This window comes from Schistocerca serialis, chromosome 10 (genome assembly GCF_023864345.2).
Source record: "Schistocerca serialis cubense isolate TAMUIC-IGC-003099 chromosome 10, iqSchSeri2.2, whole genome shotgun sequence".
In the NCBI taxonomy this organism is placed as follows: domain Eukaryota; kingdom Metazoa; phylum Arthropoda; class Insecta; order Orthoptera; family Acrididae; genus Schistocerca; species Schistocerca serialis.
Window position 1 is genome coordinate 33,902,481 of NC_064647.1, and position 27,189 is coordinate 33,929,669.

The 27,189-nt window shown below is 43.7% G+C and overlaps 1 protein-coding gene across 1 annotated transcript in view; it reads right to left on the reverse strand.

Moving 5' to 3' along the window:
* Positions 1-27,189, reverse strand: part of LOC126424768 (esterase FE4-like) — a 168,773-nt gene that overhangs the window by 117,271 nt on the left and 24,313 nt on the right. Inside the window, exons 2-4 of the mRNA XM_050087518.1 lie at positions 24,951-25,088; positions 15,016-15,175; positions 7,201-7,386 (exon numbers count right to left, since the gene is read on the reverse strand). Of these exons, the coding sequence (XP_049943475.1) occupies positions 7,201-7,386; positions 15,016-15,175; positions 24,951-25,088 (484 nt within the window). The remainder of the gene's footprint in view (positions 1-7,200; positions 7,387-15,015; positions 15,176-24,950; positions 25,089-27,189) is intronic.

Sequence of the window (27,189 nt, forward strand, 5' to 3'; positions counted from 1 at the left end):
CTCTATCATCTGGTGAGCAAGGTATATGAGACAGGCGAAATACCCTCAGACTTCAAGAAGAATATAACAATTCCAATTCCGAAGAAAGCAGGTGTTGACAGATGTGAAAATTACCGAACTATCAGTTTAACAAGTCACAGCTGCAAAATACTAACGAGAATTCTTTACAGACGAATGGAAACACTGGTAGAAGCCGACCTCGGGGAATATCAGTTTGGATTCCGTAGAAATGTTGGAACACGTGAGGCAATACTCCCCTACGTGAGGCAATACTCACTGACACGATTTCCTTTCCTGTGCTAACCTCTTCATCTAAGAGTAGCACTTGCAACCTACGTCCTCAATTATTTGCTTGACGTATTCCAATCTCTCTCTTCCTCTACAGTTTTTGCCCTCTGCAGCTCCCTCTAGTATCATGGAAGTCATTCCCTCATGTCTTAGCAGATGTCCTATCATCCTGTCCCTTCGCCTTATCAGTGTTTTCCACATATTCCTTTCCTCTCCGATTCTGCGTAGAACCTCCTCATTCCTTACCTTATCAGTCCGCCTAATTTTCAACATTCGTCTGTAGCACCACATCTCAAATGCTTCGATTCTCTTCTGTTCCGGTTTTCCCACAGTCCATGTTTCACTACCATACAATGCTGTACTCCAGATGTACATCCTCAGAAATTTCTTCCTCAAATTAAGGCCGGTATTTGATATTAGTAGACTTCTCTTGGCCAGAAATGCCTTTTTTGCCATAGCGAGTCTGCTTTTGATGTATTCCTTGCTCCGTCCGTCATTGGTTATTTTACTGCCTAGGTAGCAGAATTCCTTAACTTCATTGACTTCGTGACCATCAATCCTGATGTTAAGTTTCTCGCTGTTCTCATTTCTACTACTTCTCATTACCTTCGTCTTTCTCCGATTTACTCTCAAACCATACTGTGTACTCATTAGACTGTTCATTCCGTTCAGCAGATCATTTAATTCTTCTTCACTTTCACTCAGGATAGCAATGTCATCAGCGAATCGTATCATTGATATCCTTTCACCTTGTATTTTAATTCCACTCCTGAACCTTTCTTTTATTTCCATCATTGCTTCCTCGATGTACAGATTGAAGAGTAGGGGCGAAAGGCTACAGCCGTGTCTTACACTCTTCTTAATACGAGCACTTCGTTCTTGATCGTCCACTCTTATTATTCCCTCTTGGTTGTTGTATATATTGTATATGACCCGTCTCTCCCTATAACTAACCCCGACTTTTTTCAGAATCTCGAACAACTTGCACCATTTTATATTGTCGAACGCTTTTTCCAGGTCGACATATCCTATGAAAGTGTCTTGATTTTTCTTTAGCCTTGCTTCCATTATTAGCCGTAACGTCAGAATTGCCTCTCTCGTCTATTTACTTTTCCTAAAGCCAAACTGATCGTCACCTAGCGCATTCTCAATTTTCTTTTCCATTCTTCTGTATATAATTCTTGTAAGCAGCTTCGATGAATGAGCTGTTAAGCTGATTGTGCGATAATTCTCGCACTTGTCAGCTCTTGCCGTCTTCGGAATTGTGTGGATGATGCTTTTCCGAAAGTCAGATGGTATGTCGCCAGACTCATATATTCTACACACCAACGTGAATAGTCGTTTTGTTGCCACTTCCCCCAATTATTTTAGAAACTCTGATGGAATGTTATCTATCCCTTCTGCCTTATTTGACCGTGAGTCCTCCAAAGCTCTTTTAAATTCCGATTCTAATACTGGATCCCCTATCTCTTCTAAATCGACTCCTGTTTCTGCTTCTATCACATCAGACAAATCTTCACCCTCATAGAGGCTTTCACTGTATTCTTTCCACCTATCTGCTCTCTCCTCTGCATTTAACAGTGGAATTCTCGTTGCACTCTTAATGTTACCACCGTTGCTTTTGATGTCACCAAAGCTTGTTTTGACTTTCCTGTATGCTGAGTCTGTCCTTCAGACAATCATATCTTTTTAGATGTCTTCACATTTTTCCTGCAGCCATTTCGTCTTAGCTTCCCTGCACTTCCTATTTATTTCATTCCTCAGCGACTTGTATTTCTGCATTCCTGATTTTCCCGGAACATGTTTGTACTTCCTCCTTTCATCAATCAACTGAAGTATTTCTTCTGTTACCCATGGTTTCTTCGCAGCTACCTTCTTTGTACCTATGTTTTCCTTCCCAACTTCTGTGATGGCCCTTTTTAGAGATGTCCATTCCTCTTCAACTGTACTTCCTACTGCGCTATTCCTTATTGCTGTACCTATAGCGTTAGAGAACTTCAAACGTATCTCGTCATTGCTTAGTACTTCCGTATCCCACATCTTTGCGTATTGATTCTTCCTGACTAATGTTTTGAACTTCAGCCTACTCTTCATCACTACTATATTGTGATCTGAGTCTATATCTGCTTCTGGGTACGCCTTACAATCCAGTATCTGATTTCGGAATCTCTGTCTGACCATGATTTAATCTAATTGAAATCTTCCCGTATCTCCCGGCCTTTTCCAAGTATACCTCCTCCTCTTGTGATTCTTGAACAGGGTATTCGCTATTACTAGCTGAAACTTGTTACAGAACTCAATTAGTCTTTCTCCTCTTTCATTCCTCGTCCCAAGCCCATATTCTCCTGTAACCTTTTCTTCTACTCCTTCCCCTACAACTGCATTCCAGTCGCCCATGACTATTAGATTTTCGTCCTCCTTTACATACTGCATTACCCTTTCAATATCCTTATACACTTTCTCTATCTGTTCACCTTCAGCTTGCGACGTCGGCATGTATACCTGAACTATCGTTGTCAGTGTTGGTCTGCTGTCGATTCTGATTAGAACAACCCGGTCACTGAACTGTTCACAGTAACACACCCTCTGCCCTACCTTCCTATTCATAACGAATCCTACACCTGTTATACCATTTTCTGCCGCTGTTGATATTACCCGATACCCATCTGATCAGAAGTCCTTGTCTTCTTTCCACTTCACTTCACTGACCCCTACTATATCTAGATTGAGCCTTTGCATTTCCCTTTTCAGATTTTCTAGTTTCCCTACCACGTTCAAGCTTCTGACATTCCACGCCCCGTCTCGTAGAACGTTATCCTTTCGTTGATTATTCAATCTTTTTCTCATGGTAACCTCCCCCTTGGCAGTCCCCTCCCGGAGCTCCGAATGGGGGACTATTCCGGAATCTTTTGCCAATGGAGAGATCATCATGACACTTCTTCAATTACAGGCCACATGTCCTGTGGGTACACGTTACGTGTCTTTAATGCAGTGGTTTCCATTGCCTTCTGCATCCTCATGTCGTTGATCATTGCTGATTCTTCCGCCTTTAGGGGCAATTTCCCACCCCTAGGACAAGAGAGTGCCCTGAACCTCTATCCGCTCCTCCGCCCTCTTTGACAAGGCCGTTGGCAGAATGAGGCTGACTTCTTATGCCGGAAGTCTTTGGCCGCCAATGCTGATTATTTATCAAAATTTAGGCAGTGGCGGGGATCGAACCCGGGACCGAAGACGTTTTGATTATGAATCAAAGACGCTACCCCTAGACCACGGCTGAATCACGACTTATATTAGAAGTTTGATTGAGGAAAGGCAAAACTACGTTTTTAGCATTTGTATACTTAGAGAAAGCTTTTGACAATTTTGACTGGAATACTCTCTTTCAATGAAAGTGGCAGGGGTAAAACACAGGGAGCGAAAGGCTATTTACAATTTGTACAGAAACCAGATGGCAGTTATAAGAGTCGAGGGGCACGAAAAGGAAGCAGTGGTTGGGATGGGAGTGGGACAGGGTAGTAGCCTATTCCCGATGTTATTCGATCTGTATATTGAGCAAGCGGTAAAGGAAATAAAAGAAAAATTTGGAGAATCAATAAAAACTTTGAGGTTCGCCGATGACATTGTAATTCTGTCAGAGACAGCAAAGGACTTCGAGAAGCAGTTGAACGGAATGGACCGTGTCTTGAAAGGAGGATATAAGATGAACATCAACAAAAGCAAAACGAGGATAGTGGAATGTAGTCAAATTAAGTGACGCTGCGGGAATTAGATTAGGAAAAGGAGTTTTGCTATTTGGGGAGCAAAATAACTGATGATGGTCGAAGTAGAGAGGATATAAAATGTAGACGGGCAATGACAAGGAAAGCGTTTCTGAAGAAGAGAGATTTGTTAACATCGAGTATAGATTTAAGTGTCAGGAAGTTGTTTCTGAAAGTATTTGTATGGAGTGTAGCTATGTATGGAAGTGAAACATAGATGATAAATAGTTTGGACAAGAAGAGAATAGAAGCTTTCGAAACGTGGTGCTGCAGAAGAATGCTGATGATCAGATGGTTAGATCACATAGCTAATGAGGAGGTATTGAATAGAATTGGGGAGAAGAGGAGCTTGTGGCACAACTTGACAAGAAGGAGGGACCGATTGGTAGGACATGTTCCGAGGCATCAGGGGATCACAAATTTTGCATTGGAGGGCAGTGTGGAGGGTAAAAATTGTAGAGGGAGACCAAGAGATGAATACACTGAGTAGATTCAGAAGGATGTAGTTTGCAGTAAGTACTGGGAGATGATGAAACTTGCACAGGATAGAGTAGCATGGAGAGCTGCATCAAACCAGTCTCAGGACTGAAGACCACGACAACAACAACGTGTGTCCGGCAGTGAGTTGCAGACGGATCAGCAGTGCAGTCGGGACGCAGCAGCAGTGAAGTCTGGGACGGAGCGCCGGTGAGACGCGGACAGTCAGTGCTCGCCGACCGCTGACAACACAGATGAACTGTCCGACGGAGCGACATTGGAGGAGAACGACCGTTGGTTGGTCGTTCGGTTGGTCGTCTCATCGGCCGACGTATATTTGGTCCTTTCATCGTTTCCGGGACTGGGCAGTCGGTCAGTTGGCGAGGAGCAGCAAGAAATCCCCCACCGCGCGGAGTCGGGCCAGAGCCGCTGGTGGTGTGCACGCGCAGTTGGAATGTGAGGTGCTGCCTGCGAGTGCTACGAAGTTCGTCGCCCACCGATCTTGGACATGGGAGTTGAGTCCTCACTTAACCTATTACCGAGCCTCAGCTGTTTACATTTCTTCGTTTGATCCTGGTTGTTGCTTTTGGGAGATTCCCACGAGCAACAACGTGTGTGAATAAAATGTTCTCGGGTTTCCAACCGCGTCAATTGATTAAAACTACACGAGCTTTCGGCCAAGCACTCCTTGGCCATTGTCAAGTGTTATGACTGTCAGTGGGCTGTTGGTGCGCCCTTATATACGCTAGCTACCGGCTGTGACGTCGCTGGTGCCCGTGACATTGCCATATATGGGCATGTTTTGAGTCGGCGTTCGATGTGTTGTGTGGCACCACATTCTGCAATTATTCTTAATTTATGAGCATGAGTGTATTTTGTTCGGTGAACTTAAGATCTCTTCTTCTGACGAAGTTCAGGAATGCTGTGTTGTGTTCCCTTAAATAATATTTCATCGAGCAGTGTTCTTTATTCAATAGAATAAAATATGGTCATACCTTTTACGCAGTACACGTCCCGAAATGTGGTGACAGGTATAGTCATGTTCAGAAAAAACAGACCACCTTGAACGACTAGAGATAGGGTTCATATTCACAGAACGTGTACATTAGTATATTCAGCAGAACTGATTAGCTTTTGTCACCTCAGCTCAGCATTTGACTGTTGCCAAGTAGGCACAGGGTCCTCCTTGACCCCTGTTAGCTTGTTCCATGCTTGTTGGCATCAACGTGTACAAGGCGCGAATGGCGTCCTTTGGTATTGCCATCCACACTGCACTGACGATGTTCCATGAGTGTTGACATCGAGGGCGTACAATGCGCGAATTGCGTCCTTTGGTATTGTCATCCAAAGTTCATCTGCAGTAGTTGGCGTAGGGTCACAGTGCTGCACACGTCACTTCACCATGTCCCACACATTTTCGATTGGCGACATGTATGGTGATATGGCGGGCCAGGACATCCTGTGACACCAAAGAGGCACGTGCTTCTGCAGCAACATGTGGTCGTGCATTGCCTTGCTGAAAAATGGCGTCTGGGGTGTTGTGAAGGAAGGATATGGCCACAGGTCGCAGGGTCTCATTCAAGTAGGTCAACTGACAAGCAGAACCTGTGATTTGTGATTATATCCAGTAGCACCCCACACCACTTCATCTGGTGCTGTATGCTTTGTGCAAATGCAGTCATTGTGATGCCGCTCCTCCTAAATGTAAATGTCGAGTGACTAGGGCCTCCCGTCGGATAGACCGTTCGCTGGGCGCAAGTCTTTCTATTTGACGCCAATTCGGCGGTTGAACGTCAATGGGGATGAAATGATGATGATTAGGAAAACACAACACCAAGTCCCTGAGCGAAGAAAATCTCCGACCCAGCCGGGAATCGAACCCGGGCCCTTAGGATTAACATTCTGTAGCGCTGACCACTCAGCTACCGGGGGCGGACGCCGTTCCCCCCGTCTGCGAGGAACCAAAATGCGTCCCCAGTGGCGTCGTTCCATACGCCATTGCCATATAGCGTGTTTCTGCACATTCGTCAAACGTGGTCGGAGAACTGGTCGACGCGCGCTTAACCCATGCAGTAATAAACGGCGATGGACTATCACCAATTGTTGCGCCAGAGCCGAGGAGGACGGAGATCTGTCCTGCAAAGCCATTCGGATGAGGTGTCGCGATATTCTCAGAGTGGCTGGGGAAGGGGATTTGGGGGTGGCGGTTTGGGTGGTGCGACCTGGTCTCGTCTTGTTCTACAGCTACCCCCCCCCCCCCTCGCCCCTCCCGTCCTTACCCTTCGCCACTGTGCACACACCCGCTGCACTGCCGAAACACTTCGTACCACATCTGCAGGAGTTTGCCAGATGGATGCATCCCACTCTCACACCAATAATACACCCTCTTTCAAACTCACTGATTTGACGGTACAGTTCGTGCATACATCTGGGAGGCATCCTCCACGTCTGCTCAGGTCATACTGATCCATTCGGTTTATAGCGACAACAAGAGTTTTAACAGTAGGTGGCGTCGCGCCGCGATATCATTTTTGACCTTGTCCCCGCGGTCCAACGTGGTTTAAATGCTAATCAATTCTGCAGAAGATACTAATGTACATGTCTGGTGAATAAGAGCGTCCCATCTCTAGTCGTTCAAAGTGTTCTGTTTTTTTATGATGTGTAGTTACGTACATACCCTTGGCCAATGGAGACAGGACGAGGGCGTGGCACGACCACGCCCCTGCGCTGACGCCGAAGATGGTGACGTTGTTGGGGTCCCCGCCGAAGCTGGCGATGTTGTCCTTGACCCAGCGCAGCGCCATCACCTGGTCCTTGAAGCCCATGTTCCCCGGCACCACACGGTCCCCCGTGCTCAAGAAGCCTGCAGCACAACACGCAGCAATCACCACAGCTGCTTACAACCTCGTACACCGGTACAGCTACTAACGCCACAGCCATTGTTTTAAACATGATGAAACAAGAGTGTGGATGTGGTAGCACGCTATGTCATGAAAATGTTTAATTTCATTTATCTTCTTATTGTATTGCAGTACTGTAATGAGGAACTAGCACATATTTTCATCTAAGGTCTGAGGCTGCTCTGAGGAAACAGATTCAGTCACCACAAAGCACTCCCAAATTACACTGCCCCTCAATATGGCAAGTGAGCATGTACAGATAAATAGTAGCTACCTGTGTCTGATGCTCAGAATACTCAGTGTAAGCTTCCACCCTTCTTGCCACTTTTCGGTGATTATTAGCGCTTGCAAATTTAATTAAAGGCAATTGGAAAGTATTCGGTTGGAGGATCGGAACTCCCATAGAGAAACAATAGGGAGCAGTAAAAGTTGTGATTCTGTGCCTAGTACCCACCCAATTCCTACGTTACCATCTTCTAAAACAGTGTGATGAATGGTTCATTTTAATGGGATCTAGGATGTGGTTAGTTAATATTCATTAAATATCTAGTATTACTTGCTATTACAAAAAATGGTTCAAATGGCTCTGAGCACTATGGGACTTAACATCTGTGGTCATTAGTCCCCTAGAACAACTTAAACCTAACTAACCTAAGGACATCACACACATCCATGCCCGAGGCAGGAGTCGAACCTGCGACTGTAGCAGTCGAGTGGTTCCGGACTGAGCGCCTAGAACCGCTAGACCACCGCGGCCGGCACTTGTGATTACAATAAGCGTCTTTTAGACAAAAACTGCAACCCCCAAAAAACCTCATTCGCCGTAGTCACTGCGATTTTCACTCTGGCTAGCGAAATACTGAATGTGGAATTACTAGTGTTACCTTCTTGGAGATGTGGTCTGTCTATGCAACTAAATAAAACGTTGTTTGTTTTTTGTTCTCGCATGTTTAGCTTCATTTTCTTTACAAGGCACTCTCAGAAGCCTGTAATACATGTCTGATGTGTGTATATCTTGTTGTTGTGGAGTTCAGTCAGTAGACAGGTTTGATGCAGCTCTTCATACTACAATGGCCTGTGCGGGCCTCTTCATCCTTATATAACTACTGCGACTTACACCTTCTGAATGTACTTACTGTATTCAACTCTTGGTCCTCTTCTACTCTTCTCTCTTCTACAGTCTTCCGTCCCACCCCCACCCCCCCCCACCCCCCCGCCCAGCGCCAGACTACCTTCCAATACTATTTTGGTGATCCCTTGATGTCTAAGAATGTGTCCTATCAACCATCAACCAATCCATTCTTCTAGTCTGGTTGTGCCACAAATTTCTTTCCCCCCAAATTATATTCAATACCTCCTCATTAGTTACGTGATCTATTCACCTAATTTTCAGCATTCTTCTGTAACACCATATTTCAAAACCTTCTATTCTCTTCTTGTCTAAACTGTTTATCGACCATGTTCCACTTCTTTACATAATTACATTCCATACAAATACTTCGTGAGAAGACTTCCTAACACTTAAATTAACAACTAATGTCAACAAATATCTTCTTTTCCGAAACGCTTTTCTTGGCATTGTAAATCTACGTTTTATATCCTCTCCATATCGGCCATCATCAGTTATTTTGCTGGCTAAATGACAAAACTCATCCACTTCTTTAAGTGTCTCGTCTCCTAATATAATTCCCTCAGGATCACCTCATTTAATTCGACTACAATCCATTTTCCTTGTTTTACTTTTGTTGAAGTTCGTTTTACATCTTCATTTCAAGAGCCTCCACCTACTGTTCAACTGCTCTTCCATGTCTTTTCTATCCCTGACAGAATTACACCGTCGTGAATCCTCATAGTTTTTACTTCTTGTTCTCATAATTTAATTCCTAATCCAAATTTTTCTTTTGTCTCCTTTACTGCTTGTTCAATGTTCAAATTCAAATAACTTACGGGTTTGTTGCCGGGTGACGTCGTCGAACACCGCCGATATTTCGACAGGAGCACACCCTGCCATTCTCAAGGCACAAATGCAAAGAAGAAAAAGTGTGCAAGCAAATTTAATACCTCGGTTCGTAGAGGAGAGACAAGGAAGACACCACACACAGAACAAGTGTCAACATAACCAAAGATAACCAACATCAGAAATACCGATGGTTACTATTAATCAACAGGTGAGGTAGCATTAATTCTGTCCCTCTGTTTTTTGATGAGAGACAGAGCCGGATTCCAAGCAGCATTTAAACAAAATCCACCATCTCTGTTAATAAGGTTGCTTGATAGTGTGCTTTCAACAGCTTCCTTAATAACACTATCCCAATAACTTGACGTGCAAACCAGAATCTCGTTGTTGTTGTATTGCATAGGATGACCGGTGTCGAGGCAATGCTCTGCAATAGGGGATTTGCTCGGCTGTTGTAAGCGTGTGTGACGCTTATGTTCAGTACACCGGTCTTCCACAGTCCTGATTGTCTGACCAATATATTGCCTCGACACCGGTCATCCTATGGGATACAACAACACGGAGATTGTGGCTTGCACGTCAAGTTATTGGGACAGTGTTATTAAGGAATCTGTTGAAATCAGACTATCAAGCAACCTAATTAACAGAGATGGTGGATTTTGTTTAAATGCTGCTTGGAATCCGGCTCTGTCTCTCATCAAATAACAGAGGGACAGAATTAGTGCTACGTCACCTGTTGATTAATAGTAACCATAGATATTTCTGATGTTGGTTATCTTTGGTTATGTTGACACATGTTCTGTGTGTGGTGTCTTCCTTGTCTCTTCTCTATGAACCGAAGTATTAAATTTGCTTGCACACTTTTTTTCCTTGCATTTGTGCCTTGAGAATGGTAGGGTGTGCTCCTGTCGAAATATCGGCGGTGTTCGACGACGTCACCCGGCAGTAAACTCGTAAGTTATTTGAACATTCGATTCGCCGGGAAAAGTTAAGGTCTCACAATGTTCAGATTGAATAACATCGGCGGTAGACTACAACAGTGTCTCACATCCCTTTCAACCACTGCTTCCTTTTCGCACCCGTCCACTTTTATAAGTGTCGTCTGGTCTTTTTACAAGTTGTAAATAGCCGTTTGCATCCTGTAGTTTACTCCCGGATTTCAAAGAGTTGTCAGTAGTGCCACTCTTTACCTCCGATGTAGACAGCCTGGGTAGGAAGCGTTGCTGTTGCGGGTGCCAACGAACCGCTATCTGTAACGAGACCCACGCGGAAAGCCGCGCATGCACAGTGTCGCAAACTTTAAGCAACCAGATACCTTGATTGAAACGTTGGGGGCTGGCTGCCACATTTTAAATTACCAGACTGCAATAATCAGAAATAATATACAAAAACATTCTGACTTGTTGTTGTAGATGTGGTCTTCGGTCCAGATACTGGTTTGATGCAGCTCTCCAAGCTACTCTATCCTGTGCAAGCTTCTTCATCTCCAAGTACCTACTGCAACCTACATCCTTTTGAATCTGCTTAGTGTATTCTTTCTCTTGGCATCCCTCTACGATTCTTACCCTTCACGGTGCCCTTCAATACTAAATTAGTGATTCCTTGACGGCTTATAATGTGTCCTACCAACCAATCCCTTCTCCTAGTCGAGTTGTGCCACAAATTACTCTTCTCTCCAATTCTATTCAATATCTCCCCATTAGTTATGTGATCTAACCATCTAATCTTCAGCATTCTTCTGTAGCACCACATTTCGAAAGCTTCTATTCTCTTCTTGTCTAAACTATTTATCGTCCACGTTTCACTTCCATCCAGGGCTAAACTGCATACAAATACTTTCAGAAAAGATTTCCAGACCCTTAAATCTGCACTCGATGTTAACAAATTTTTCTCCTTCAGAAACGCTTTCCTTGCCATTACCAGTCTACATTTTATATCCTGTCTACTTCAATCATGATCAGTTATTTTGGTCTCCAAATAGCGAACGAAACTCATCTACTACTTTCTCATTTCCTAATATAAGTCCCAGCGCATCACCTGATTTAATTCGACAGCATTCAATTATCTTCGTTTTGCTTTTGTTGATGTTCATCTTATATCCTCCTTTCAAGACACTGTCCATTCAGTTCAACTGCTCTTCCAGGCCCTTTGCTGTCTCTGACAGAATTACAATGTCATCCGCAAACTTCAAAGTTTTTATTTCTTTTCCATGAATCTTAATTCCTACTCCTTTACTGCTTGTTCAATATACAGATTGAATAACATCGGGAATGGGCTACAATCCTGTCTCCACTCCCTTCCCAACCACTGCTTCTCCTTCACGCCCCTCGACTCGCACGACTGCCATCTGGTTTCTGTACAAATTGTAAATAGCCTTTCGCTCCCTGCCACCTTCGTTGAAAGAGAGTATTCCAGTCAAGATTGTCAAAAGCTTTCTCTAAGTCTACAGGTGCTAGAAATGTAAGTTTCCCTTTCCTTAATCTATCTTCTAAGTCGTAGGGTCAGTACTGCCTCACGTGAGCCATTATTTCTACGGAATCCAAACTGATCTTCCACGAGGTCGGCTTCTACTAGTTTTTCTATTCGTCTGTAAAGAATTCGTGTTATTATTTTGCAGCTGTGACTTTTTCAACTGATAGTTCGGTAATTTCCACACCTGTCAACATGTGATTTCTTTGGGATTGGAATTATTATAGTCCTCTTGAAGTCTGAAGGTATTTGGCGTGTCTCATTCATCTTGCTTACCAGATGGAAGAGTTTTGTCACGGCTGGCTCTCCCAATGCTATCAGTGGTTCTAACGGAATATTGTCTACTCCCTGGGCCTTGTTTCGATTTAGGTCTTTCAGTGTTCTGTCAAACTCTTCACGCAAATCACATCTCCCATTTCATCTTCATCTACGTCCTCTTCCATTTCCATAATATTGTCCTCAAGTACACCGCCCTTGTATAGACCCTCTATATTCCTTCCACCTTTCTGCTTTCCCTTCCTTGCTTAGAACTGGTTTTCCATCTGAGCTCTTGATATTCATACTGATGGTTCTCTTTTCTGACCACTTTCGAAGTCCGTGAGTTTTGCGGAGCTCTCTCACGATGCCTAATGACTACTGAGGTTCGCTGATGTGGAGTACCTGGCAGTAGGTGGCAGCACAATGCTCCATATCAGGCGCCTGGTTGATACACGCAAGCTTATTGTTGATCGGAGACGAAGGCTGGAAATTGCACACCAGTACCACAACTGAATGCCCACTGAGTTGCGACAGGAGGGCTCTTTATGCATCATCAGACAGGTGACCGTTGGCGATGTACGACGTCGTCGGAAGCTTCCATGTCGGGAGAGGGAGCATTATGATGTCGGGAATATTTTCGTGGAATTCTCTGGGTGATCCGGTCATTCTGGAAGCACAGTGGATCAACACAGATATGCATCATTCCTTGGGGACCATATCCACCCCTGCACGCAGTTTGTTTCCCTCTGCACGATGGCGTCCACCAGCATGACAATGCACTGTGTCGCAGAGCTTGTAAAGTGCGTGTGTGGTTCAAAGACCACCAATATGAGTTTACTGTACTCTCCTGACGGCCAGATTCCCCAAATTTAAATCCAATCGAGAATCTCTGGGACCGCATCGATCGAGCTGTTCGCGCCCTAGACCCTCAACAGAGAAACCTAACACATGTGGCCACGATGCTGGAGTCGTCATGGCTCCTCATGCCTGTGAGTACCTTCCAGATCCTCATCCTCTCTTGCTACACGTTGTGCAGCTACATTATGTGATCAAAAGTATCCGGACACCTGGCTGAAAATGACTTACAAGTTCCTGGCGCCCTCCGTCGGTAAGCTGGAATTCAAGATGGTGTTGGCCGACCCTTAACCTTGATGACAGCTTCCACTCTCGCAGGCATACGTTCAATCAGGTGCTATAAGATTTCTTGGGGAATGGCGGCCCGTTCTTCACGGAGTGCTGCACTGAGGTGAGGTATCCATGTCGGTACGACGTCGGCGTTCTAATACATCCCAAAGGTGTTCTAAAGGATTCAGTTCAGGACTCCGTGCAGGCCTGTCCATTACAGGGATGTTATTGTCGTGTGACCACTCCAACACAGGCTGTGCATTATGAACAGGTGCTCGATCGCGTTGAAAGATGCAATCGCCATCCCCGAATTGATCTTCAATAGTGGGAAGCAAGAAGGTTCTTAAAACATTAATGTAGGCCTGTGCTGTGATAGTGCCACGCAAAACAACAAGGGGTGCATGCCCACTGCATGAAAAACACGAGCATACCATAACACCACCGCCTCCGAAGTTTACTGCAGTATTGGCACTACACACGCTGGCAGATGACGTTCACCAGGCATTCACCATACTCAGACTCTGCTATCGCATCGTCACATTATGTACCGTGATTCGTCACTCCACACAACGTTTTTCCACTGTCCAATGGTGCAATGTTTACGCTCCTTACACCAAGTGAGGCGTCGTTTGGCATTTACCGGCGTGATGTGTGGATTATGAGCAGCCGCTCTACCATGAAACCCGCTTTCTCACCTCCTGCCTAACTGTCATAGTACTTGCAGTGGATCCTGATGCATTTTGGAATTAATGTGTGATGGTCTGGATAGATTATTATACATTACGACCCTCTTCAACAGTCGGAGGTCTGTGTCAATCAACAGACGAGGTCAAGCTGTAAGCTTTTGTGCTGTGCGTGTCCCTACACGTTTCCACATCACTGTCACATTGCAAACAATGGACCTAGGGATGTTTAGGAGTGTGGAACTCTCGCGTACAGACGTATGACACAAGTGACAACCAATCACCTGACCACGTTCGAAGCCTGTGAGTTCCGCGGAGCGCCCCATTCTGCTGTCTCACGATGTCTAATATCTACTTAGGTCGCTGATGTGGAGTACCTGGCAGTAGGTGCACCTAATATGAAAAAGTATGTTTTTTGGGGTGTCCGGATGTTTGTGATCACATAATGTATTTGCTTTTGAGGTGTTGTTACATTAATATGACGGGACAGTGTATTACCATACTATACCAATATGACTGACAATTCGACGAAATAAGTGGTCTCTGACTAGAGTACGAAGTGAGAAAATCAGCGCATATGCAGGAGAGACGGCCGTTTCTGGCTGACAAAGTGCTTATCTCCTCGGGCGACAGCAGCCTAAGGCGGCTACGTGTCTGGAACAGAGGGAGGACTCACCCAGCGCTTGAAATGACGTGCGAATCTGCGCAGCTGCCACGTTTTCTTGACTGTAACCATAAGAAAAGCCGGCCGAGATGGCCGAGCGGTTCTAGGCGTTACAGTCTGGAATCGCGCGACCGCTACGGTCGCAGGTTCGAATCCTGCCTCGGGCATGGATGTGTGTGATGTCCTTACGTTAGTTAGGATTAAGTAGTTCTATGTTCTAGGGGACTGATGACCTTGGAAGATAAGTCCCATAGTGCTCAGAGCCATTTGAGCTATTTCAACCGGAAGAAAACTATCTGGAATAAAAGAGTCCCATCCTCCACGGTCTTCACAGTGATTAGCGGATGTACCTGTGAACGCATATTCTAAATTCTTAGAACTGTCCCGAATACCCATTAGCGCGAATAAGCTGGCTGACAGTTTTTCATATACTCACCCAGCACTCCGAGGCGGTAGTTGAAGGACACGTAGACGACGCCCTTCTCTATGAGGAAGTCTGGACGAGCGAAGAACTCGTTGCCCGACAGTAGGGCGAGCCCTCCACCGTGGACCATGAACATCACCGGCAGCAGACTGCCAGAACCCTCTGACGGCAGCTGGGGGACAAACCATCTCTCAGTGCAAGTCACATTTCACCTTAGTAAAGCACAACAGTCTATTATAGACTCTTCTAAATGATTCCTGTCGAATATTGCCAAAGTGGAAGTACGCCTGAAGAGAGACTCCATGGATTTGAGCATACTGTTCAAGCAAGTGTGAGCTTTGTGCTGTGACTAGGAAGAACATGTTTAATAACACACAAGTACAGAATTTCACCCATCAGATGTACCTCAACCTCCTGAGCACAGCAAAATGATTCCAGAATGGCAACGCACCACCTTCCTTCCAGTTCTATCAGCCCTCCGATTCAGCCTGGTGCAATCTCCCGTACTTCAAAATCTAGCGCTTCACTCCACCAGTTTTCCACCCATCCATCTACGACCGTCCCATCCATATTAGACACGCTAAAATATATTTGAATAACAGCCTCTTGCAAACTATAGGGGCACTTCCATCTATTAAATACAGGGTGTTACAAAACAGGTATGGCCAAACTTTCAGGAAACATTCCTCACACACAAATAAAGAAAATATGTTATGTGGACATGTGTCCGGAAACGCTTAATTTCCATGTTAGAGCTCATTTTAGTTTCGTCAGTATGTACTGTACTTCCTCGATTCACCGCCAGTTGGCACAAATGACGAGAATCCGCACGCAATTGTGCAATCACGTCATCAACACAGATTTTCTGTGAACGTTTGGGCTGGCATTGTTGGTGATGTCTTGATTGGGCCCCATGTCCTTTCATCTACGCTCAATGGAGCACGTTATCATGATTTCATACGGGATACTCTACCTGTGCTGCTAGAACATGTGCCTTTACAAGTACGACACAACATGTGGTTCATGCACGATGGAGCTCCTGCACATTTCAGTCGAAGTGTTCGTACGCTTCTCAACAACAGATTCGGTGACCGATGGATTGATAGAGCGGCCTCCACGCTCTCCTGACCTCAACCCTCTTGACTTTCATTTATGGGGGCATTCGAAAGCTCTTGTCTACGCAACCCCGGTACCAAATGTAGAGACTCTTCGTGCTCGTATTGTGGACGGCTGTGATACAATACGCCATTCCCCGGGGCTGCATCAGTGCATCAGGGATTCCATGCGACGGAGGGTGGATGCATGTATCCTCGCTACGGGAGGACATTTTGAACATTTCCTGTAACAAAGTGTTTAAAGTCACGCTGGTACGTTCTGTTGCTGTGTGTTTCCATTCCATGATTAATGTGATTTGAGGAGAAGTAATAAAACGAGCTCTAACATGGAAAGTAAGCGTTTCCGGACACATGTCCACATAACATATTTTCTTTCTTTGTGTGTGAGGAATGTTTCCTGAAAGTTTGGCCGTACCTTTTTGTAACACCCTGTATACGAAACAAGCCGACAATACGCGAGGCGGCCGCGCGGCCTGGGGCGTCTTGTCGCGGTCCGGGCGGCTCCCCCCGTCGGAGGTTCGAGTCCTCGCTCGGGCATGGGTGTGTGTGTTGTCCTTAGCGTAAGTCAGTTTCAGTTAGATTGAGTAGTGCGTATTATCAGGGACGGATGACCTCAGCAGTTTGGTCCCGTAAGACCTTACCACAGATCTCCCAAGCCGACAGTAGACTAATAAAATAAAATCGTGATGTGGGTTTAGCGTGTTTGGAGAGTAATCAAAGCGTACTGACTCCCCATTTCGGATCCAGCCACTGCTTCAATTTGGAACACAAATTATCTGCAAAAGTGGCCGAACGCTTCTGGGGTAATGGGTCATTCTCGTTCTGCCAACGACCTTGTCATAGACTCCGCCAAACGAATCTGTATTCTTGTGACATATTTTCATTAGTAGGTGACGAAACAGCTCTTTCAAATAGAGCTTTCGATAGTATTCTCTTTCAGATATTCTTTTTTCGATATTTGCATCTCTCCTACTGTAGCAGGAAGTTTTCGGAATTATTTCGATATTTGGCGACTGTCAATTGAAATTTGATTTATCAAGTTATATTTTTTCTATTGTAGTTTGGAAATCTGTGTCCCTATATTCCCCACTCGTTGTACAAAAATTATATTTACGATTATGAAAACATACATTTTTTACAAAACATATTTGTGTTTCGAATAATATTTTCTACATAAAAGTTATCTCAGTCTGATTACATTGATATCAATGAGGCTCTTTGTACTGTCGAAATGCAACAGCACTGCCGTGGTGCCAAGAGAAAAAGACTGAATAACCGATGAAAGGCAAACATTGTACGAAACAGAGCGTGGAATGTGAAAAGTCTGATCGTGGTAGGGAAGCTAGAATATTTGAAAAGAGAAATGAGAAATCTCAAACTACATATAGTGGGGGTCAGTGAGTTGAAGTGGAAAGAGGATGAGAATTTTTGGTTTGACGAATATACATACGGTAATAACAATAGCAGCAGAAAATGGTGTGATGGGAGTAAGACTCGTCATGAAGAGGGTACGGTGAACAGTGTAGCAAAAAGGCTGGTCACATCAGAGTCGACAGAACCAGCGCCAACGACCGTAATCCAAGTATATATGCTGACTTCTGAAGCAGAACAAAAAGTGGAGAAAGCATGTGAGGACATTGATAGGGTGGTAAGAGTAAGACAGGAGAATGACTAAATGAGTTTTGCAAAAAAATTCAGCTAGTAATAGCGTTACACTGTTCAAAAATCACAAGAGGGGGAGGTGTTATTTGAAAAAGCGTCCAGACACCAAACATTACACAAAATGACACACGGATTGCGGAGCCAGGTGGTAAATTGTAAGGCGCACTCAAGAGCAGATATATATATTTAGATCACAATATGGTGAATTTTAAGAGTAAATGGCAATCGCTGAAGTTGGAGACACAAACATAGGTTCAAAGAAGGAAACAGCGTAGAAACCGTGGATAACAAATTAGTATTTCAATTGATCTACGAAATAAGGAATCTTAAATCTGTTAGGTGTAAGACATTGGTACATCAATATGAGTCACTTAGGAATGAAATAAGTAGAGAGTGCTAGGAAGCTAAAGGGAAAACGTTCCTGAAAAATTTTAAGAAACTGAAAAAGAAATGGTTCCCGGAAGGATGGACACAGTATATACAAAAGTTAAAATAACCTTCGATGAATTAATAGCAAAGGCAACGACTTTAAGAGTGCAAGAGGAATTACACTCCTTAACGTAGAAATGATGCATGGAGAGAGTACATTGAAGGCCTCTGCGAGGAGAAGAAGCTTCCTGATAATGTGACAAGAATATGTAGAGAACATAGGGGATCCTTTTTTGTTTAACAAAGCTTTGGAAGACTTGTGATCAAATTAGGCGTAAAGCATAGATAGTATACCTTCCAAACTACTAAAATCGTTGCGAGAAATGGCAACCAAACGACTATTCAAGATGGTTTGTAGGTGCTATCAGACTGGAGATACTTTCGGAAAAATATCATAACCCAGTTCCGGAAACAGGAAGCGCAGATATGTGCTAGAACTATCGTACAATTTGCTTTACATTACTATTGCTGACTTGAATTATGTACAGAAGAAGAAAAGAAAGAGGAGCAGATGACGATCAGTTTGGTCATAGGAAAGATAAAGGCATCAGAGAAAATCTTCTGACGTTGCATTTGATATAATGGAAGCAGGACTTAAAAATAACTGAGATACGTTCATTGAATTCGTGGAGCAGAACAAACGTTCGTCAACGAAGATAGTGAGGGAAGTTCTTAAGTCTAAGAAAAATTGGTATAGACTATAGGCAAGATATGTAATATAAGGTACAGAAAGCAAGACGCAACGGTAAGAATCGTAGAGCAAGAGCGAACTACTCGGATTAAAAAGGGTGTAAGACAGAGCTGAAGTCTTTCGCTATTAGTGTTCAATCTATACGTTGAAAAGCCATGACGGATAAAAAGATTAAAACTCAAGTTGCAAAGATATCAGTAATAAGTCTCCCTGATTATACTGGTATCCTGAGTCAAAGTGAAGAAGAATTGCAGGACAAGTTTTATGCAATGAAAAGTCTAACAAGTACAACATATGGATTGGAGGTAAGCCGAAAAACGACTAACATAACGAGGAGTAGCAACTTGGCAAGTGCCGGTCACAGGCTCAGGGCCCAATCCCGCACGTGATAGAGAAGGAGTAGTGGGGGGAGTAACAACCTCGTAAAAAAATATCCCTCCATCTGGGTCCGGATGGAGCACCCAGTGAAGTGCCATTGCTAAAGCTACAGGTGAAATCTGGCCAAAGATCTCAAACGTGGAATAAGAATTCGAATTCCTAGTGATGGAGAGAACCAAATAGCCTAGTGGTTAAAACACGAATAAAATGTCAAATTTCGGACTAACAGTTCTATCTAATTCTGGAATATAATTCCAAACTTTCAATTTGAAAGTTGTAGTGCGGAAAGTGTACTACCCTAGGTGATAATTAAAAAGAAAAATCCACCACTTACAAAATAAAATTTTCAAAAATTCTTCTTAGGGACTTTAAAAGTAAACTATTTACTTAAATCTGGTAAACAAACAGAACTGGTGGTATTTTTAGAGAAAAATAAAATTTATATTCTAGAAACTTAAGAATTGTCGGAAGAAAATGTAACAGATACTCGTAACTACAGCATCTTCAAAGGAAAACCTGCAATCAGAGCTCTGAAAGGGATGTGGCTACTGGGTACAGCTTTCGATGTTAAAAAAAAAAAAAGTAGGGATTTAACAGAATTCAAATTTGACTAAGAAAGACTATCTGTCCTACCAGTCAAATGCAAAAAAGGAAGACAAAAGAAAGCGCGTGTTAGTCTATTAAATTTCGGGCATGCAGCCGCGCAAATAAATTTTTTCCCATAGATATTTCGGCCGCATATCGTTCGGCCATCCTCAGAGTAAGTCTCAAGACTATCCATGTTAGTATTAAATTTACTATGGAAATATCAAAAGACGGCTGCCTGCTCTTTTCGGATGTAGTCGTTCGCCGTAAAGTAGGTGGCACATTAGGACATGCCGTATATCGTAAACCAACACACACAAATCTATATCTGCATGCCAATAGCTGCAATCACCCTTCACAGAGCATGGGTGTTCTTAAGATCTTAGTGCATAGTGCGCACTGTATATTCGGTAAAGAAATTTGCAAGAGGAGCTCACATACCTCATGAGCATCTTTAAAGCGAATGGATTTTCTCCACAACAAATTCGTAGAGCATTCAATAAAAAAACCTAGAATGCAGGTATGTGATGGGAAATGCTCAATGTTTATGATGTCATATCTCATGACCTATGTATCTTACAAAGATACATTTTTCTTGATACATTTAGCGACATATGTCGATCCCTTCTGCAAAATGCATAGTACGATAATAAAACGTGCGGCTGTTTCTTACGGACATTATGTGAACAAAAGTATCTGGACATCTAGCTGAAAATGACTTACAAGTTCGTGGCGCCCTCCATTGGTAACGCTGGAATTCCATATGGTGTTGACCCACCCTTAGTCTTAATGTCAGCTTCCACTCTCGCAGGCATACGTTCAATTAGGTGCTGGAAGTTTCCTTGGGGAATGGCAGCCAATTCTACACGGAACGCTGCACTGAGGAGAGGTATCCATGTCGGTCGGTGACGTCTGGCACGAAGTTGGCGTTCCAAAACATTCCAGAGGATTCAGGTCAGGACTCTGTGCAGGTCAGTCCATTACAGGGACGTTGTTGTGTAACGACTCCGCCGCAGGCCGTGCATTATCAACAGGTGGTCGATCGTGTTGAAAGATGCAGCCGCCATCCCCAAATTACTCTTCAACAGTGGGAAGCAAGAAGGCGCTTAAAACATCAGTGTAGGCCTGTGCTGTAATAGTGCCACGCAAAACTACAAGGGGGCAAGCCCCCTCCATGAAAAACACGAGCGCACTATAACACCACCGCTTCCGAATTTTACTGCTGGCACTACACACGCTGGCAGATGAAGTTCACAGGGCATTCGCCATACCCGGACCCTGCCATGGATCGCCACATTGTGTACCGTGATTCGTCACTCCACACAACGTTTTTCCACTGTTCAACTGTCCAATGTTTACTCTTCTTACACCAAGCAATGCTATCTATGTGTTATTTGGCATTTAGCAGCATGATGTGTGGTTTATGAGCAGCCGCTCGACCATGAAATCCGTTTCATCACTTCCCGCCTAACTGTCACAGTACTTGCAGTGGATCCTGATGCAGTTTGGAATACCTGTGTGATGGTGTGGATAGATGTCTGCCTATTACACATTACGACCCTCTTCAACTGTCGGCGGTCTCTGTCAGTCAACAGACGAGGTCGGCCTGTACGCTTTTGTGCTGTACGTATCCCTTCACGTTTCCACTTCACTATCACATTGGAAACAGTGGACCTAGGGATGTGTAGGAGTGGGAAATCTCGCGCACAGACGTATGACACAAGTGAAATCCAGTCACCTGACCACGGTCTAAGTACGTGAGTTTTGCGAAGCGCCCCATTCTGCTCTCTCACGATGTCTCATGACTACTGAGGTCGCTGATATGGAGTACGTGGCAGTACGTGGCAGAATAATGGACCTGATATGAATAACGTATGTTTTTGGGGGTGCCCGGATACTTTTGGTCACATAGTGTATCTTAGAGTTTATGACGTCATGTACTCTGAACTAAGTGTTGCACAATTATGTAATTTTTCTTGTATATTCAGTGACGTATCTGAATATTGTCTGGAAATTGTGTCATGAATAGAGTTAGTAGTAAAGAATTAATAAATTTAAATTTCATGCTTCATGTTGGAGTTTCACAACATGAACAGTGAAAATTTAATAAACGACAAGCTTCTTTCCTTTCATCATTTTGCTGGAGTCATCAACGAGAGAAAGGTGCGTAAAGGTTTGAAATTTTGTGTACAGTTTGTTGCAAGTCTCTAAGTACTCTCATTCTCAAAAACAGGATAACTGAAGCGTGGGTATTCTTGTGTTGATGTCTCACCCTCATCCCACCCCCTTCGATAGCTAGGTGGTTGTTATCCCCCACAGTGATTCATTCCAGGCAGTAAATGATATGCGTACCAAGTTTGGTTGCAGCCGCTCCGATGGGTTTAGGTTGAGATGTGGAACATACATACATATGTATTTATTTATATTTTTGTACTGTGTATATTAAAAATATGTAGCCTATGTCTGCCCAAATGTTCATTTGGTGATCATGTAGAAATTTGAAGTAAATTGGCCAAGAACTCTAATAGAGCTTTTTGGAAACAATATTTCCCCTTTATGTATCACATACATGTATGTTTGAATTCAGATTACGAAATCGTATGCAGACACTGGTCTTTCTCTTGTCCTGAGGGTAAAGTAAGCAAAATTTAATGAAGATCGGAATGAAACAGTAATAACTGATAAATTGCAACTCTGCCTTGCCCCATTCTCTACACAAACTTATTCCTCTCTAAATTTTACTTCGCACCATCTGTAGACTATTTTTCTATGTTCCACTTCCTAATAGTGTGTGGAAAAATTGAAATTTAAATATTTCAGCACGAGCTCTGATTTCTCCTATTTTGTTACGATGACAATTTCTCCCTATGTAGGCTGGCGACAGTAAAATTTTTCACGTTCAGAGGTGAAAGTTGGTATTGATGTTTCGTGGAAAGATCTCGCCACAACGAAAACGCCTTTGTTTTAATGATTGCCATACCAACTCATTTACCATATCCGTGACATTCTCTCCCCCATTTCGCTATAATGCTAAACGAGCTGACTCATTAGGACGGTTTCGATGTCCTCCATGAATCCTGTCTGGTGAGGATCTCACACTGTGCCTCAGTACTCTAGGAGAGGACGAAGAAGCATGATGTAGGCAACGCCTCTAGCAGACCTGTTGCAGCTTCTAGGAATTCTGTCAATAAAATGCATTCCTTGGCTCACCTTTCAATCAGAATTACCTATATGTTCGTTTCAGTGTAAATTATTCGTAGTTGTAACATGTAGAAAATCAGTTGAATTGATAGCCATTAAATCTGTGCAATTTATTGTGTAACCTGAATTTAGTGAATTCATTTTAGTACTCATGTGGATGAAATTACACTTTTCATGATTTAGAGTCAATTCTCGCTTTTCGCACCATACATAGATCTAGTCTAAATCTTTTGGCATGTGGTTTTAACTTTCTGGTGACTTTACCATACGGTAAATAACAGCGTAATCTGCAAACAATCGAAGAATGTTGCTCCAAATCACGTATTTTCTGAATCATTGCTGACCATGTGCTAACAGACCATTTTCTTTAAGGTAATTTTTGATATTTGAATACAGTATATGTTCCATAACCCTACTGCAAACTGACGTCAGTCATATTGGTCTGTAACTCATAGGACTACTCCTATTTTCTTTCTTGAGTATTGGTGTCACGTGTGGGAGTTTCCAGTCTTTTGGTATGGCTCTTTCATCGAGCTCTTTCGTCCTGCATCCTTTGAGACTGAAGCTCTTTCTGCATTTTCCCGAGACTTCCCAATATAAGCGCCCAGTCCATTCAACGCAACACCCACTACCCGTGTAGCCATCTTCTGTGTATGCTTGACCCGTGACCTATTATGGGGAACCGAAAATCTCACCACTCTATGGCGTAAGTCGAGAAACCTGCAACCTACACGGTAACAGAACCGTCTGAGCCTCTGCTTCAGATTCTCCATCCGGCTCGGCACGAAAGATCCGCAGTCGGTCCGGTTGATGCTGCAGATGGTGAGATCTGCCTTAATCTCGCGAGCAGGATTGACAATCTTTATCACTTCAGCTAGTCGCCTGAAACCAGAGAGAAACTCTCCCAATCCAGAGCAACACACATTTTTAGTACCAACATTAGCCACCACCTGCAGTTGGCTGTACCCTGTGTTCTTCATGGTATCAGGAACCATTAGTTTCACGCCTTGAATGACTCCTCCAGATACACACACACAGTGTAGTCTGGATTTGTTCTCCTTCCAGACCACCATAACCTTTAGAAGCTCCATTACATGTCTGGCTTTGGAGTTCCCAACTAGCAGTGAACCCACCCTTTGTGACTGCCCAGACCTTGCAAGCTTTTCTGGAACTGGGCGAGTGACGGCATCTGGTTCAGGATTTTTGTCAAGCACATTTATAGCGCCCTAAATCTGTTCATCAGATGAATCAGGAAGGACACTCGATCGCCCCTCCCCTCTCCGGAGGAGGCCACATGTTGCCACACCCTGAAACGACCGATCACTTGGCTACGGTGAGGCATTATCCTTAATATGGGATGTAGCCAGGGAGGGTCACAGTGGTGGACAAATCGGGGGATTCAGTGGGCGTGATGGAAGTACTTTGCATCCTTACAGCCAGCATCACATAGTGAAGCCCACTGGCAACAGCCTCAACCTGCACAGCTGAAACCAGCACCACCTGCAGTTGTGGCTGAAGCGTTACCAATTCAGCTCGCGTTGGACTGCAACAGTCACAGACCTTATCCATACTAAAGCCGTTGGAAATATACACAACATTGTTATAACTCCATGGAACCGTGATGACTGGATACACAAATACGCAACAAATTTAACAATTCTCACTAAAATATGCACAGTAAATAAAAATTAACACACTTCTGGTTATTATATGCGCGTTACAGCTCACAAACGAAACGTTGTGCTCTGGTTTGCTGCTGCCCAACTGAGTAGCTGTTTTGTTTGTCTCTGAAGTCGAGCCTCAATCTTCTAAGAGGTGTGATGATACTATTGGCCTTATAGTGCCCTCTTTTCATACAGGTCAGAGTAGTTGTGATTTATACGTACCTTGGGCGTGCTGACGTTGATGAAGAGGCAGTCCTCGTCGCCAATGTACTTCCCCACCAGGAGGTCCATCTGCGGCGCGACGTTGCCCTCTTTAGTCGCATCTCGGACTCCACTCCAAGCAGCAGGCGGTTGTGGTGGCTAAAACATACAACATACACACGTACTGTCACAGAGCTGCAGCCTCACACGTTGTCATGGAGGTAGTGATTGACGTTTTCACTGCACACTTAATATCCTCCTTGAAATAATCACAAATAATACTTTATAGTGACAACTGGCATCGGCTATCACTTTTTCAATCACTACAGTGATTGTTAATCATGGTCAATACTGCTTAACGCTATAAAATGTTTTTTGTGGTTGCGTCAAAGAAAATGTTAGTACGGAGTACTGTCCGCTGCTGAGTAGATTGTGGGTGTCTACATGTCAAAGGCGGATTACAGTGCCACGCAGGCTAGCGTTCTAAACACATTGTTTATGAATTAAGTTCTGTCACCATTGTAAGGGTGACTGATGTGATTTAAGAAATGTAGACTACAACATCAGAAAGAATAGCAAAATTGTGAAACTTTACTTACTACGCGAAAGGCCAACCGAGCGTGTCCTCTCGGAAAGCTATTGCACGGATACCCGCTGTGCTACTGAGAGACAGATCGGTCCCCATCAGCTCGGCTACTAAATTAATAACCATCGCACAGCGTATTTAACAGTATCAAAGTAGTGCGCCTTGGAACTGAATAATGGATGTTGGCCTTGACAAAAACGTAGAGTATAAAGAACGGTAAAAGATTCACTAACTACTACGAAAATTTATTCCAATCATATGCAGTGCATACGTCAACGAATGACATGATGTAAGATTTAATTCAGCACACAATAAACGACACAACTATTAACACTATTAAGAAATAGCCATCGACATTAATATCATATGAAAAAAGTCGTTGTTTAAGGTTATTACGAAAAATCTCAAAAAGCTCTTGACAGTTTTAGTACCAATTTTTACACAGTACTATAATTAACTTTCAGACAGACAGAGACTACATATTTCTTAAATATATATGGTATATGGGGTGAAGAAAAGTTCAAGCACTCGGACTTCGCAGCGCCATTCCTCACTTATTGGCATTACAAAAATGTCCCTCACAAAATGACATCCTACGAATGTTTCCGGCAGTAAATTGACGTTAAAGATAGGCAATCTGGCAATGTTGTAATCACACGTACGGCAAGTCTACCTGTCCGTATATCGCCGTAGTGCTGTGCAGTTCGTGCCTGCCGGAGTGGCCGCGCGGTTCTAGGCGCTACAGTCTGAAACCGAACGACCGCTACGGTCGCAGATTCGAATCCTGCCTCGGGCATGGATGTCTGTGATGTCCTTAGGTTAGTTAGGTTTCATTAGTTCTAAGTTCTAGGCGACTGATGACCTCAGAAGTTGTCGCATAGTGCTCAGAGCCATTTGAACCATTATTTTTGCTGTGTAGTTCGTGCAGTGGATCGCGTTTTGGGTTAGCTTACAGGAGGTCGAGAGTTAGTTTCTGGGTCGAGGCGTGTTTTTTTTTATGTGCCAGTTTCATTCTGCCATATAATATCGTAGTATACACCATTTCTCAATCCACACGTACTCGACATTTGCGTAGTACAGTGTTTTGTAACGGCGAACATAACAGAAGTGTGGTGTGACAAGTCAGAAACAGGCAGTTTAAACAAAACAACATCAATTTCGAGATGATTTCACAGTTAAGTAGCTTAGCATCTACTAGTTATTTGTAGTACTTGCAGTACGTCCGTTCAAATGTAACACATTAGCAACTAGTGACAATAATAATTTCAATATTAATGACCGCATGACGTTTACAAAAGAATAGGTTTTTGTATGTCCATCCTTTTAGCAGGACGTATCTGGGAGGACGGCCGTTTACTATCTTGACAAAAAATAAGAACATCGACAGCCGTCCTTATTTTATTTTATTTTGTCGCTACCAGTTTCGACACTTCATTGCGTCATCTTCAGTCTATTTTGATGTGGTACTGGTGGATACTCTCCCCATGCAAAACCCATCAGTTGCCAGCCTTACTGGAGTGCTGACACGTGAGTTTCAGATTATCTGTGAATCCAGTAAGGCTGGCAACTGATGGGTTATGCATGGGGATCGTATCACCCTGTACCACATCAAAACAGCCTGAAGATGATGCAATGAAGCGTCGAAACTGCTAGCGGCAAAATAAAATATTATCA